Source organism: Babylonia areolata, chromosome 1 (genome assembly GCF_041734735.1).
Source record: "Babylonia areolata isolate BAREFJ2019XMU chromosome 1, ASM4173473v1, whole genome shotgun sequence".
Taxonomy (NCBI): domain Eukaryota; kingdom Metazoa; phylum Mollusca; class Gastropoda; order Neogastropoda; family Buccinidae; genus Babylonia; species Babylonia areolata.
In genome coordinates, this window is record NC_134876.1 from 34,573,062 (window position 1) to 34,589,859 (window position 16,798).

General features: G+C 38.4%; 1 protein-coding gene across 1 annotated transcript; it reads right to left on the reverse strand.

Annotated features, from left to right (window-relative positions):
- Positions 1–435: 435 nt before the first annotated feature.
- On the reverse strand, positions 436–15,615 carry LOC143282201 (uncharacterized). Its single transcript, XM_076587796.1, has 9 exons — positions 15,532–15,615; positions 12,598–13,060; positions 11,452–11,523; positions 11,032–11,175; positions 9,867–10,595; positions 9,027–9,137; positions 7,994–8,123; positions 6,166–6,265; positions 436–4,238 (listed from the first exon to the last, which is right to left on the reverse strand). Exons 1-9 carry the CDS (start codon positions 15,600–15,602, stop codon positions 4,106–4,108), a joined length of 1,953 nt encoding a protein of 650 aa, XP_076443911.1. The 5' UTR covers positions 15,603–15,615; the 3' UTR covers positions 436–4,105.
- Positions 15,616–16,798: the final 1,183 nt, after the last annotated feature.

Genomic DNA, 16,798 nt, shown 5'->3' on the forward strand with positions numbered 1-16,798 from the left:
TGCACTCCTGTGTTTGAGTCACCAGTGAATCAAATTCAGCTATGGAAGCCGACTGATAAAGTTGTGTGTCATCAGCAAAGCTCTCATGCGACATCGCAAGATGACTGATGACATCCGACACAGGAGCCGCATACAGCTATATATGTAGCTAATAGAGATCTAGTGCAGCACAGTATTTGTGTGAATGGTCACATGTAGTGCGATAAACAAACACACTGTTTAGAACAGTAGTCACTGTAATGTAGTCAGTGTGTCTAGTGACCAAATTTCAAGACTAAATTTAGCCACATGAAGAAAGTGCTGGTATGTCTATATGCCTCAAAATGTTCAGATAACATCACAGTACATGCGTGCAACACATATTTTAATTCACTGACTCGGTTGTCTCTGGTTACAAATTTTGTATTTGTCTTCAAAACATTTTAAGTTACAGGTATGCTGGTCAAGGACATCTGGTTATACTGTGACCAAATTACATGTTTAGAGGTAAATCTATTCAGCAAAGTGTCTGAAATGAATCATATACATAACACAACACCACACTGATTGTTTGAAAATCAAAAGTGATGCTTGAAGGAAATAAACATTTACATCTGCAGTTACAGTAACATGGTTGGTGTGTGAAGGGTGGCCTATTTCATAGCTATTTGTAGCCAAACGAGGAAAGTTAAGATGTCTATTGCCTGAAGATGTTCAGATAGACTCACAGTTCATGTGTGCAACAGGTCATGCTTTCACTTGACAACCTAACTGTTGCGATTTGTTGAGAACTGCAGCGAGCCGCTTCGCAGATGTTTTCAAAGATGCCATATTTGTTCACTTCATATTGCATCGATTTTATGAACACATAGGTCCTTCGATGAACTTCTGCGAGTCACATACACCACAGAATGAAACAATATCAATTAGAATGTTCCACAGAAAGCCTGAACTTTCAACAAATTTTTTTTTTTCTAACTTCTGAGTTGGAAACTTGGCAAAATTCAAAGAATCGATGGGACCCAGCAAAGTCGCAACGAACAGAGGGTAGCCAGTAAAACTATTGAAAACCGACTACATTCATTCGCTATCTTGATTCAGAAGGTCTGGGGAAGATGAATAATGCCTGTTCACTGCTCATTTCCATATATTACTTTGCAGACCAGAAGTTCCCCATCTTCGTAGCTTTCAGCATGCAACTGAAATAGGGCAAAAGAGTGCAGTATTTTTCCACATGGTTTTGACAGGTATGCACCTGAAAACATTAATACTACAGTTCCAGGTCAGGATGTTTTGTGCCGAGATACTTACCAACAGCAAAGATAAGACTTTGAAGATGCGATATTTATAAAAATCTCGATCTTGATGATTTTGACCCTAACCACTTGTTTTTATGTACAGCGAAAAATCGCTGAATGCGACTTGAGCTGGGTTTTCGCGTGCTGCGTCACATATATTAAAAAAAGAAAACAAAGACACCATTCCAACTTGCAGTGCAACATCCTTTAATAATATTTACAATTCTACAATGTATGGTGAACAGGTAATATATGTGACTGACAGATGACAATCACACTTTAAAGTCAAATGCCAATCACAGTGTAACTAACTGATCACCAGCTAAATAGCTAGGGACTTTTCACAATGGAATAATTGGAACAGAACATGTTTTATCGCTGATCCACCCACTGCTATCTGCCTGCATCACAGATGTACTCATGTACATGTTGTTGTTTTTTAAATATCATTATTCACATCCCAGATGCTTCTACTGATGACAAACCTGTAAACTGATAGCAGTCAAGCGAAATTAAATCATCAAATAAAAACGTTCATGAACATTCCTTTTCGGGGGTTGGGGAAGGTGTCATCAACCAAAGAGGATATTTATTAACAAGTATTTCACCTTGTATTTATCAAGAAACAACCAGCTGCTGGTACTGTTGTTAAAAGACACCCCTCACTCACCCTCACCCCCCTAGCCTCCCCCCTCCCAACACACAGAGAAAGAAAAAAATGTTTAATTTTTTGTTGCCTTCTTTCTTTCAGCAGAACAAACTATAACACAAGACTTCTGAAGGTCTCTTTCAAAGAATAAATAAAATCAGACAACAGGAAAGAATTTGCTGCAAATGAACAACCACATGAATAATTTTTTTGGGAAAAAACTTTAATAGAGGAAAGAATTTGCTGCAAATGAACAACCACGTGAATCATTTTTGGGGGAAAAAACTTTAATAGAGTTAACTTGCGCGCTGTCCAGGCCTTGCTGGTTCTTTCTGTTCATTTCTTTTCTTTTCTTCTATTCATTTTCACTGATCATGATGCGTTAACTTCACACCTGCACATAACTTTCAGAATCACATTTCTCTCCAGCATGACTTCCTATTTTTGTTACCAGACAATTCCCCCATAACCCACTCCAAAAAACAACAACACCATTTCCAGCCTAAAATCAACAACAAAAAATAATGACAATGATAATAATAATATAATAAAGTGGTGGGGCCTTTTGAGACCCATGTAATTGTACTCACTAGCACCAGACTTCTCTGAAACCTTCTCCTTTCCAATTATTACTTTATACTCTCAGGATTGTGGATACAAATGCTGAGATAGAGATAAAGAAATGCACAAGGATAAAAAAAGAGAAGGAAAAAAAAAAGTGGAGGGGAGGGTTACAATTATAACGGAAAAACCCATTTTAACATCTCGTCTTAAATATTTCCGGTCTTGCATCAATAGCTCTGATGTGTCATATGAGCTCAGTTGGGCTTTAAACTATGCATTATATGTGTCATATTGATATCATTATTTTGAATATTATATACATATAACATGAACCTGTAGCCTGGCATTAAATATGTGACATACATGGTTTTGCACTCCTGGCAGCCTGCTGAATGCACATACTGGCAGCCTGCTGAACGCACATACTGGCAGCCTGCTGAATGCACATATCACCTGAATGGAGAGTTAAACACACCCACTCAGCTTAAAAGTATGAAAGTACTAATCACAGAGGCATAACATTGAACAGTGTGTTGCACTTATGTCCCACATCTGTCAACGATTTTACAGTCTCCCAGCCACACTTTAAGATCTGACTGCTTTTAAATGGCCATAGAGGCAGTGAATTAATACTGTCTCTTGAGCTTGGCTTAGGAAGACTGGGCCTCAATCTTCTCCTTCCACTGTTTTAATCTTCCCCAATTCAAGTCAGGTACCCATCCATTCAGTTCACACCTGGGTGGAGTGAGGAAAATCAGAATAAAGTGCCTTTCCCAAGGTCACAACACCATGCCAAAACAGGGCCTCAAACCCCCGAGTACAGGTGAACACTGAATCAGAAGCCCTACGCCTAACTAATGGTGTCTCCCAGCCACACGTTTGTGCAAAAACTGCTAGTACCTGAACCCCCTTATTTTGTGTTCACACCTGCAAAGATTCAAGAACACAAGTTCAAGATCTTGTAAATCATGTCAGAGTTTATTGGTTTGGGGAAACATTAAAACACCCTGCATCCACACTCCATGCCCAGATACAGTATGATGCTCCGATCATTCAGTTATTGTTCCCAAGTGTAGCCATTTGAAATGGACAAAATCCATTCATGTTCTATTTAGTTACTTTTTGCCAGATATAATACTGCTGATCTCATTATTTCTGCTGAAAAAAAAAGTTTTCTTCTTAGAAAAGACAAATATATGCAGATAAAGACATGGAAGAAATGTGAAAATAATTTCAACTGAATGACAGTGTTTGCTTTGTGGAAGGAGGAGGTTATTACAAAGACTGGATTCAAAAAGAAAATCATACATAAACAATGCAAACAACAGCCAGCATACTAACTCTTGTCTTTGTAATCTGTTTGCCGTGACAAATCAAAATCATCAAAGCATTTAGAGCAGAAAAATGAGGGGTTTTTTGCCTTCACAACCAAGGCTAAAGACCAGCAAAAAAAACACACAAAAGAACTAAACTCCAACATCTTCCAAATTCTGGTTGAAACCCTAACGAGTCTCAAGAAACATATTCCAGTTTAAATTTTCATGATTTCTTTCACTGTCACTACAAGTCAAAAGAACAAGACAGCAAATAACAGAGAATGCAAAACTGAAAAGCTTCAAAGTTTGACAGTGAAGCGCACAGACTTTGAGGGCACTGAATCCACACCAGTCTTGAACAGAGCTTTGTGAATCAGGGGAATTTCCACAGGGGCTGAAGGTGTGCTTGATGCTGGTGCTTTTTTGCTGCTTCTGGAATTTAAAAAAAAGGGGAAAATTTTACCTTAAAACAAAAGAAAAAACAACTTTTTAAAACAGGAAATATTTGACTTACATAAGATTCAAACCTGTTTCAAAGAAAGCGTTTATCAGATGAGTTATGTCCATTTTTTAAAATTAATCTTCATACTTTTACCTTAACCCCTAGGCTGCCTGCATGACGAGATAACTCGTCATGGCAAGCATGTATGCTTCGCTGCCTGCATGACGAGATAACTCGTCATCGAAATATTCTGACTTTTCCCTGCTTTGCATTCAGTTCGTTGACAAAAATGCTGGTAGCTTTAGCTTGGGGAATCTTTCTGGATTCTATTCATAGCTAGAAACACCATCTGCGTCATAAGGCAGTCCTTTATTTGAACGTTTTGGTTGGGTTACTGGCCGCAGTCTTTGCCTGGCTCCTCTCCTCGCTCGCTCAACAAAATGTCGGACTGACTCCGTGCTCAAGACATGCGCTCGTGGCGAACTAAATCAACCAAGATTACTTTCTTCAGCTAATGCTCAGAAAGAATTGGAGCATAAATTCGAAGGAGAAGACAGTGGTGAACATTTATAGGACGATCTGATAGAAAATGAAGGGAGCAATCAAGAGAGTGGCCAAGATACAACTATCAGTGAGTGATGCAGGCTGTTCAACTCAAGCAGACGAATTTTTAGCAGGGCACCGTATGAGCTATTTTCTTGGCACTCAGCCAACGCGGTCTGATGAAGTGACGGTGTGAGAGGGGTGAAGAGGAGGGGGGTGGAGACTGAGGGGGCGTGGCCTCACATCCATATTATCACTTGCAGAAGTCACAATGCATCTATTTCTTTTTCAGTTTTTTTATATTGTGGTTGTTCTAGCATGATTTTGTGTGTGCAGATATCCATTTGTCCAGAAAATGATATTTTTGTGCAAATTACCAGACTAATGTTTGTAATGAACAAGTTGAAAATGTGACAAAAAACAAAACACTGATTTCAAAACAACAGCATGTCACTTAAAATGCATAAAATGGGAAAACATCATGTGTTTTGTATTCTTTATTCATTTACCTTTCAGAAAATATATACTTTTATGGGTCTTTCTCCAATAACAAAGAGCACAGAATTTTTTGAAAATTTATACCCGTTTTTTGTGAAAAAACCCTGGCAAATAGATTTCACTTAAATCTTATTTTCCTGGCAGCGAAAGGGTTAAATCCCAGACTTTCTATACTGTCTATAAAACTTTAATGCTCAATTGTAGCTCTTAGCACATACCATGTCAGTGTACATTTGAAAAGTCTTCATTAATATGGATAAAATACCAACTTTGATCAACTAAACGCTGGGTAAAGAACTAAGCCCAGAAACCCTCTTCCTCATAGGTTACTCAGAGAGTGATCACCTGAACTCTTTTAACAGTCATGACTCATCCACTCTCAAACGTCTTCATGCACAGAACAGCTGCTGTGGTAAAGCGGTTAGTGTCAAAGACTGATGACTGAAAGGATGCAGGTTCGAGCCCCATCAGAGATTGGGGGGGTAGGGGTGGGGGTGGGGGGTTCAGCCTGTGGCCAACTCCGAGTCAGAGTTGAGTGTACTATGGGCTCAAACGGGAAGATCTAAGACCACAAAGTCGAGGGTCATCCACTTCACAGATGTGTCTGTTGGCATTTCTCTGAGCCTGGTTGCTGCTTGGATATATTCTGAGAGTACAGCCTTGTCAAGTAGTCCCCAACCTATATGGATCCACGTAGCAGTATCATCATCATCGACATATAGAAAGCAAAAAAAATAGACCCAAATTCCTGGGGAAAGAAAAAGACTCTCCTCACCTCTTTTTCCCTTCTAAAAATTTCCTCTCCATTATTTTTTCTTCAGTGCTAAAAAATCACATAACAGTACAAACCGGCTTGCACATAATTGAAATGCTCACCTGAGGGAGGGGGGCAGCCCTGGGGTACTTTCCTCGGAGGATGGAGGCTTCATCACTTTGGCATTGAGAGGTGTTGTCACTTTCACAAACATTGGCTGACCTAAGACAACATTTACCAGGGATTTAGTTTTCAGCACTTAAAAAAAAAAAAAATCTAATCGTTAAAACGTGTTCTGTATTTGTTATTATAAAGCTTCAAAAAAAAAAAAAAAAAAAGAAGTCCTAACCAGATTCGAACCCCGCATGTTCGGGTGAGAAGAAACTGCCTTATCCATTACACTATCGTGGCTCCTTAACTGACGTTCTAAAATTTAACATTTGAACATATTTTTTGAAGGGCGATAAATCAACTGCAGTATTCGCAGTGAGAACGCTGTTTAAATCATATTATTCTGGTGTATCTTGGGCATTCAAAAAATCTTTAAGGGCAATAAAAAATTCTTTTTAATGGCTATTGCCGCAATCACACTGCAACATTTAGCCGTTTTCACTAGATCTAGATAGATTTACAAGTTTAGTTACACCCGCCGGGAATGTAGTACGACACGGTCGATTCAATTTCTCTTTTATGTTCATTCTAGTTTTATAGTTTTAACGTTGATATGAAAATTTAGTATTTTGTTAAACTAATAACATGTAGAGCCAAGTACAAGTGCTTCTAAACGTCGTAAGAAGTGAAAAGGACTTCATTTTGAGAAAAGTCAAGACTGGAAATTTTTTCGTTTCATCGTGATCAGTTCAACGGTATTAACTCGCATGGTTTACAATTTTTAACTGTGAAATCCAACTGATTCTGTGGATATTTTTATGGCAGTTTGGGGCATAATCCAGTAAGTGATGAGGCGTTCACAAATCTTTCTCTGAATAAATATTTAACGGTCTCCTTCTCCAACTTTCCATCACATGTTATCGTGTATTGTCCATTGAATATAAGATTGAACGGGCAGGTCAACAACTTGAAACAAAATGGCGTCGTTCATGTTCGTGAAGAATATGAGCACGCGCTTTGAATGTGTATAAATATGTGTACGCAACTGATTTTTGCCCATGACCTTCAGGGCTCTGCCAACAGATCTATAAAGTCCACTTGTTGTATTGATTTTAGTATTTTCCGAAAAAGACCACTTGGGCAAATGAACATAGTGAAAGCCTTGTACACTGAGAGTAAAACACACAAGCTTTTTATGTATTGAGTATAATTTCAAAATGTAATGTTTAAGATGAGAAAGATCAGTTTAAAGCAAATTAAGTCCCCTAGCATTAATTACAGAGTAATTTCCCTTTTTTACTATCTGCACCAAAAACGTTTGCAAAATAAATAAAACTTCCATGCTTAGCAAAAGAAGTTCCTGTTTGAACAAAAAATTTTAATAATGACTGCTCTTGTTGTTGTGTCAGAATATCAGATCAAAGTGCCAAGTTTAGAGAAGACAAAAAATATAAATACAACAGTAAATGCAGTTTGCATATAATCAGGCTTCTTTTTTTTTTTTTTTTTTTTTTTTTTGGTGCCCATCCCAGAGGTGCAATATTGTTTTAAACAAGATGACTGGAAAGAACTGATTTCCCCCTATTTTTATGCCTAATTTGGTGTCAACTGACAAAGTATTTGCAGAGAAAATGTCAATGTTAAAGTTTACCATGGACACACAGACACACACACACACAGACAACCGAACACCGGGTTAAAACATAGACTCACTTTGTTTACACAAGTGAGTCAAAAATAAAATCATGCACACACACATATACACACACACAAACTACACACACATGACTGTACAAATCCTGAAGTACACAAATCCAAGATGAAAATGGTAGCACTGACCATCGAGCTCACGGTTGTGGTACTTTTTGAGAGCTGTGACAGCATCGTGTCTGTGAATAAAGGCCACCTCTGCCTGGCCCTTGTTCAACATATTGGCTCGTTTCAGGGGACCAATCGCACCAAACAGCTCCTAAAAACACACCACACAGCTTGTTAGAGTCCAAGCACCTATACACTTATCATGACACAACACCACACATCTTGTTGTGGTCCATCACATGTACACTTACTACACAACACCAAATAAGTGAAAAGTTAAATGTAAAAGAAAGAAAAAGTTTTAAAATGAAATGTCAAAAAAAAAAAAAAAAAAGTTTAAAAAATGAAAATTTTTCTTCAGAAACACGGGAATGTTTCATATTTTTAAAACAGATGTATGTATATGAATGTGTATTGTGTGTGCGTGTGTTTATGTAAGTATGTGCCTGCCTATGTGTGTGTATGTGTTAGGGTAGCTGTTAGATACACATGTATGTTAAAATGTATGTATGCAGTGTGTGTGTGTGTGTGCGTGTGGTCACATTTTGGTGTGTGTATGTAACATAGATATAATGTTTTATGTTATCAAAAGCGTTTTTGTAAAGCACCTAGAGCAGATTTCTGGATAGTGTGCTATATAAGTATCCATTATTATTATTATTATTATGTACCCGGCATATAAAAGAACTTAAGTCCAGCAAAATGTGAAAATTGTTTCCTAATTCAGTCATTCAAAATGACAAATACTTTACAGAACTGATGACGCTGATCACAGCTCTGAGCTGCCAGTTTAATCTGAAGACTTTTTTCAGACAGACTGTGGATGGTTCTTGCTCACATCACATAATGTGATGTATGTGTGCTAGCAGTTTGAGGTGTGTGTATATGTGTGTGTGTGTGTCTGTGTGTATTTCTTGATCAATGATGTGTGCTTAAGTGCACACCTGCAATCTGATGCGTATATGAATCACTAATTGCATGCACATGCATGTATGTGTCCATTGTGAATGAATGGCTTCACAATCAAGCTCAGACTGACAGTCAAACAACTCACAATAATGTCATCCTGCGTAACAGAAGCGTGCAAATTGGACACCAGCATACGGAAACCCTGCAGGGGACTTATCAGAGCAGTTTCTGGCTCTTCCTCCTCCTCCGACTGCTCCTGTAATAGCAAAAAGTTATATTCCTGAGGAAAGGAACCAACATCATCAAGAATATAGATTTAAAACGATACAGAGAATCATGACAGTGAAATCTGCCTTTTATTAACCCTGATGTAGATCCTGGTGGTACATATCAAAAGCCTGTTTCCCAGCTAAAAATGTTTTTGTTGATACCATGAAAATTGAAAAGCCATGTGAAAACACAAGCTAACATCAAATGCCATATTAAAATGCAATTTACATTAAAAACACAGCTGTATAAAGACAGAAAAAAGGATTCAGTCTTCCAGAGTCATTAATCTTATAAGAAAATACTTCATGAAATTTTGAAGTGCCCATTTGACACTGTACGGAACAAATGTTTATTCATGATACTGTCATGGCAAATATGACAATGGTTGCCATGCCAAACTGCACCGACCGGATAAATAAACATGAACATCTTGAATTTGTCTCCCTTTCACTGTTTCTTTAGATATGAATTTATCTCATGAATAGAAAACATAATATCCTTTCTGTAAAAAGTTTGATGATCTGAAATGACACAGAAATTCATTTATTTCTAAATCAATGACAATACAGATATTCATCATTTTATATTTTAATTGTTTGTGGTGTATTCCAAAAATTAGAGGCATCCCAATCACTATACACCATCAAATAATTTTTTGTGCTTCTTCTGTTTTGTTTTTCAATAATACAAAACAGATCCAAACTCCTTCACTTACTTTAGCTTCAGAGTCTTCTTCAAACTCCTCCTTCTCAGGTTCTGGCTCTGGAAGACGGCGTTTCTTTGCTGGCACCAGATCCACTATGACTGGACTGGAGCTGCCCGAGTCTCTAGCAGCAAATCGGTCTGACAATGACATAGGGGCTCGTCTTTTGGACGCTTTAGTAGAACCCGTGCTCCGCTGCTCTCCGGCTGATGGAGACTGGGAAGAAGGCCGTGGTGCCAGCCGCTTGGACACATGCTGACCCAGCTTGGATGGCTTTGTGGATGTGGGAGCACCATGAGTTGGATGCTTACTGCTGGATATGCCTAGCGCACGTTTGGGCTGTGAGATAGAAACAGCAGCATCAGGAGGTGGCCTTAACCGGTCCTCCCGCTGAGGTTCTGGTTCTTGTGTTTTGCTTGTCGATGTGAATACTGTGGTGTTTTTGCTTGTCTTGTAGTGAGGGTCTGCAGGATAGCCTGAAGATATTTTTATTATACCACTGTCTTCTGCTCGTGAGGCTTTCGTAGGCACACGTTTCGAAGATGAATTGGGAGACTGTATCGGTGATGGAGCCCTCCTTCTCTGTCCACCTTGAGATGGAGCTTGTCGACTTCTGGCTGAGCTGCTGGAAGAGGGAGTTTGGACAGGAGTGGGTCGAAATTTGTCATTCTGGATCTGAATGACTGGCCCCCTGTCACTGTCCATCCTGGGGTGTGGTGGTGCACTCCCTGACGCAGAGCCCTGTGTGAACAGAGAATAGACTCAAGGGAAGAATCCAATTCTCAATAAATCTTCAGCTATCTTCTTAGCTGTATCGTGTGACTGAGTTATTTAAACATGTGACAAGTTGTTGCTGGTTTTTTTAAAGGTGAAATTATGAACAATAAAGTAGAAAAGGCAAACAAGTAGAAGAAAAAAAAATCATGATACAAAGACTGCATGATTCAATGAGGATAAAGAGTTCAAATGTTGTACATTTACAGTGACACTTCTCTAAAAAATGAGGAATGGGTACTGAAAAAATTCCTTCAATTCTTGAAGCTACAATACATTACAAGATACATAATGCAATGAACCACTTTTTTTAATATCATGTTTGATTTAAGATCTCTCTAGGGACAAAAGAAAAGAAACACAAACTGAACAGCCATCTAGTCACCCTCAATCACTGACCTACCTGTTTCTTACTGCTCTGTGGCAACCGTCGAGTGACCGTCAAGTTGTGCCCATCAAACGTCACGTCAGAGATAGTGCGTGTGATCTTCAGACTGCTACCTGTATTTTCCACCACTGCTCCTCCGTTGGCTAGTGGATTCTGTAACTATTCCAACAAAAGAAGCCTCTGTTAATCAATGTGAAAAGTAGTTCATAAATTAGTATGTGTGTGTGTGTGTGTGTGTGTGTGTGTTTGTGGTGTGGTATGGTGCATGGTGTGAGGACTGTGAGGTGTGGTGTTGTTTGTGGGCAGTGTGATTATCCACACTGCTTGCCTTTGACTTTCTCCCTCTTGTTAGGCCATACATCCCCCTTTAGCCCATGAATATTCCACAACAGCAACAATAACAAAGCAAAGAAAGAATCAGGTGACATAGCTTACTGTTCTTGTTAAGGGTTCAATTGGTCTTGAGCTGCTTGAACTTGAAGATGGCACAACAGGATTTACAGAAATCTGAGGAGGAAAGACATCACACTGATCAATGCCATCATATAGGCCTTTGTCAATCTGTCAAAACATTCTACAATAACTTTATACATAATATAATTACCATAATATACCAAAATTATTAAAATGGTCGTCATCATTAAATGATAAAAACTTACGACAATCTGAAAATGAATGACTATTCAGTTTACCTTTGATCTACTTCCTCTTGCACTGAACAAGCTATTCCATAGATTTGCATTCTTTGAATCATTTCTGAAACACACATCACTCACCCACCTACCCACCCACACATGCAAACATGCTTATGAACATGTATACATCCAAGCACACAGTGTACTGGAGAGGTGTCCAACTGGTAACATGGCTGCCAAGGAAGTGAGAGAATCCGAGCATATGGGATGAAATCCCGAACTCACCAGTCCCAGTATTTTCTCCCCCTCCACTTGACCTTGAGGGGTAATCTCAGTGTTTGGGTACAAGTCAACTGGATGAGATGATAAACTGAGGTCCTGCATGTAGCATGCATGCAGTACAAATAAAAGAACCCATGGCAACAAAAGGGTTGCCCCTGACAAAATTTGGTTATGGCATGATAAAGTAGTGATACATTCTCACACCCTTGCATTCCCTTCAAGTTCAATCCCCCAACTTTGCCACCAAGAACTGTGGTATTGTTACTAATGTTAGCTGCAAAGCACCAATAGAGTTACAGACAACAAACTATTAACACTTTACACAATTAAAGCCCAGTGTTGCACTTGCAGTCATTTCATTTAAACAATCCTTGCATATAATATTCTAATAATGCACTTTTTTTTTTCTCAAAAACAACTCCTTGTCCCATCATCTTCCATATAACATTTTAAATTATTTTCTTTCAATTAAAGTTTCTCATCTATTTATACTTTATTCAGTAAAATAATTCAATACATTTTTAACATAAGGATATGTTATATCTGTATGCCATACCCATATATTCAAAAGCACACCAGTGCATCTCCCTCAACCCAAAAAACTAAAACACTATTTACAGTGAAATGAACAAGGTCACTTTTCTTCTGTTAACACTTAATGCACCTGCAGACTGCCGGACATTTGGCTGAAGCTGGGAGAAGTCAACTGAAACCTCTGCTGGCTTGATGATCCTATGGGCAGAGGACGATTTTGAAAGCCTGACTGCTGCTGTGGTATAACTAAAAGAGGCTGTAATCCAGGTTGGGGTCTCATCACATCCTGACGTGAATTCCTTGCCCGCAGCTTAGAGCGGGCATCAAATGTCCTCTGGCCAATGCGCTTTTGCACAATCTTTGCACGTGCATCCGGCAATTTTATTCTGTTTTTAATGGTAATCATATCACGAGCATCTATCTGTCCTTTGCCTGGACCTGTGAGACTAGAGCCATTTGTACGGACAGAATTCCCTCTTTGCATGGAAAATGATGATGCTGCAGTTTGTATGGAGAGGGGCCGCTTCTGCTGAAAAGTGTCTTGCTGACCCAGTCTGGGTACAGACCTCTGAGTCGGCTTTCCATTTCGATTCCTGTTGATTTAAAAAAAAAAAAAAAAGAGTTAAGGGGGAATGTAATAGATCCATTGGATGTATCACCAACATTAAAAAAATTCCATAACAATGTTATTATCAATCATTTTAATAATTAATATTCAATATGATTTATGTATAAACTAGTTGTGTAGTAGTATTCATTATATTTATAAATCAAATAATTATAATTTGAATCAACCAATACCAACAAAACAAATTATCATCTAGCATCACAAACAAGAAACAATGCTGTTTGGTTTGTTCGAACTCGCTGAATAGCATGTAAAATCACCATATTCAAACTATTTTTGTGAATAAGGGTAAAACACAAAGAACTTTATAGAATTTAAACTTCTCTAAAGACACTAATTTGAGTACAGGAATCAATTTTAATGGGCCCAGTGCTGCTGTCTTTGTATGTGTGGTTTGTACTTACAGATTTATCTGTGCTGACCTATCTCTCTTCCTCTAACATCCCACATCCCATAAGTGTTTAGAAATAAAACATCTTTGCTGTTGAAAAAGAGAGAAAACTTTTAAAAGAGACACACACACACACACACACACACACACACACACAGAGAGAGAGAGAGAGAGAGAGAGAATAATAATGATAAGAAGAACAAAAAAATCTATTAGTGAAAAAGGACTTAAGACAGAAAAAAAACAACCCCCAAAAAAGCGAGTAAATAAGTTTGTTATTATAATGTAACTTATTTTACACAAATGAACAAACATGTCCAGTTCACCAATGTAGTTTTATTTGCCTATCTTACTGACTGAATTTTTAAATAATTTTTTTCAAAGACTGGAAGTGAAAGAACATTTGCTAAAGCTAAGTTGTTGTTTGGTTGTTTTTTTGTTTTTTTAAATGAGACTGAGGTTCTGTGTTCTGTTAAAAAGTATTATACTTCAAATGTATCATCACATCTTGCAACCATTTTAAATCTTGTTACCATCTTTTGGAAGAGTAGGCTAGTATGGCTTGCCAAAGGCCGACGGTATGCATATTGATTTATATTCTGATATTCACATATGATTCATCATCCCAAAATGTGGAATTTGTCTATCTTTCTCAAGTTAATGGGTAGTGCTTACTTACTATGAACAGTCACTCACAAACAGATCCCACCAATCCCACCAACAGATGTAATAGCAAAGTCAAACCCACCCATCCACCCTCACCCTCCTTTCCTCCAAGTGAAGCCAATAGACCATTGGAGAATTCCATGCTTACATGACTTATATTGGTGCATCACATGATCTGTGCTCTCGAAGTTCACTGCCTCTCCAAAATTTCACGCAACAAAAGTGAGATGTTGAACATGTGAAACAGCAGGCTTCTTTTTTTTGATATTATGATATGTTTTGTGTGTGTACAAACGATGGTGATGGTACTTCATTTTTGGTTTTGGTTGTAGCAATGGAGGCTATCAACTGAAGAACTAGAAGTAGAACATGTTTGCTGCTTTTGTCTGTGTCGATCACCCATGGCATTGCTCAAATTTCGAGTTACGGGCTAAAACACTTGACTGAGGGGGGCTTCTTCTCTGAAGAACTTGTACTGTCCAGCTCTCTCAAGAGTTTCTTATCACTAGATGCGCACGCACAAGATCAAAGATGGCTGCAGAACTCTCAAGCGGTCTTTTCTTCAACCATGAAGTTAGCTGCATCTAAAATGAACAGGACAGAGTTCCACCAACGTATTATATATATAAGAAATGTAATTAACGTTTATAATACTTAATAGAACCACATGAGGAACACAAGAAAAATTGAAGAAGAAAAAAATCAATCAAAAGTAAACTAGCAAAGAAACTTCAACGAAGAAATGACAGAAAGTGAAAAAAAAGGAGACTGACCAAAGACATTCTAACAAAAAGTGAAACCGAAAGGTACCCATGAAAGAAACTTTGACACGGCAAAATGCTGTTCGATAATATTAATAACTGCATCAGAGTTAGCTTTCCACTTGTGCCACGCTCACTCGCCTTGCCACACATACAACTGTACCAGACTAGGTCACAGTCAAAAGACTGGATATGGTGTAAAGGAACAGACGGAAAGTTAGAGCAGACCAAGAGAGACCATCAAGATCAGGTTAAGGCTGAACAGCCTTCACAATCTGCGGGTAATATCAACTTGCGTCTTCGAGAGGGGATGAAATGCAGTGCATATATTACGATGTTATTAACCAGATTACAACTTTTTTCGTCCTCAAAACGAAACTGAATGGTAAGAAATGTTGACATCGCCAATCTGAAGTTTTGTATATCATACTTAAATACTTTAAATAGCATACGTGTCCAGTTTCCTGGGAATCACTCATCAAACGAAAAATGGACGAGAGGAACCAACATCAATCTGTGAATTTACCAACAGTCTTTTCCACTTTCCAAACATCCAAAAGTAATAACTAGCATATTCCACTCTAGAGTTTCTCACTGTATTGATAAGCACATACTTACGTGAATTGCACTCTAAACATTTTCAATCCTTTTTTTTTCGCAATGATTTCGTCTAGTGACAGGTCCGCCATTTTGGTGTAGTCCGAAGTGAATAAATCGTTGCCTGCAATTGGCTTAAACTAAAACGCTTGTTTTTGCAATTCTAAAAAATTCTGTAACACCATGTTTGTTTGCTTTCTTTTTAAGAAAAATCAGGTGGTACTGATTATCATTATATTATTATTATCATTGTTATTATTATTGTTCCTATCAGCATCGTTTTACCTTTTACCGCATTGAGAAGATGACGTCACGCGCGGTGCATTGTGGGACGGGGTACCATTTTGCCGGTCAAACGCAACTAACAAAAACAAAACCACGTGACGCGGTGCTAAACTACAATCGTCTCCACAAGGATACTGAGCAATGCCACTTACTTGCTGCATTATCGGCCGGCTGTACAAGCTGAAAAATAATTAGAAGCATCAAAAAGAAATATACAGTATATCTCACCTCACACCTCAGGCCCATAACTACAAAGTAGTCGTTGGGGGAAGCCTGAAGACCGCAGACGCAACCTCCCTTCTCCATCTGTCTCTGTCGGCAGCCGCCGGCAGCAGCTCACGTGTGTGGAGACCGGTCCATTATTTGATGTTCTCATGCCAGTTCTTCCGCTGTCTTCCTCTTCTCAGTCTCCCGCCCTCGATGGTGCCTTGCAATCATGCAATCATAAACTATATAAGCGATTCTTAAGAACAAAAACAGGTTACTCCTATTTGTTATGTAACAGAAAGGAATAAGTGCTGTAAGCCCATTAACTTGAAAAAGCTGAAAAGGAGTACGAAAGAAACATAGCAAAAAAACTGCAAATATAGCCCAAGAATGTTTTGGAAGTATGTACAGGAAAGAACTAAGCTAAGAACGGGAATAGGAGTACTGAAAAAAGAAGATGGTAGTTTAGCAGAAACAGATAGGGAAAAAGCAGAAACTTTAAATAATTTCTTTGCAAGTGTTTTTACGAAAGAGACTGTTACGAATTTACCCAACCTTGGAGAAAGTTCCAGATCGGGAAATATAAATGTATGTGATCTAAGGGTCACCCCTATGGCAGTGGAAAATAAACTAAAAGCTTTAGACCCATATAAAGTACAAGGACCAAATACCTTCAAGGCTCCTAAAAGAGTTGAGCAAAGAGTTGGCTATCCCATTGAGCATCATCTATAATAAGTCACTTGAAAGTGCTTCCATACCAAACGACTGGAAGATGGCTAATGTAACAGCTATTTAC

What these genes read in the sequence shown, in the direction of transcription:
- LOC143282201 (XM_076587796.1), bottom strand. Translation starts at nt 15,602, where the DNA reads ATGGCGGACCTGTCACTAGACGAAATCATTGCGAAAAAAAAAGGATTG. An exon ending in CCACAACCGTGAGCTCGATG is followed by an intron (nt 6,266 to 7,993) that starts GTCAGTGCTACC and finishes ATGTTGTCTTAG; the next exon opens with GTCAGCCAATGTTTGTGAAA. An exon ending in GGGCTGCCCCCCTCCCTCAG is followed by an intron (nt 4,239 to 6,165) that starts GTGAGCATTTCA and finishes TTTAAATTCCAG; the next exon opens with AAGCAGCAAAAAAGCACCAG.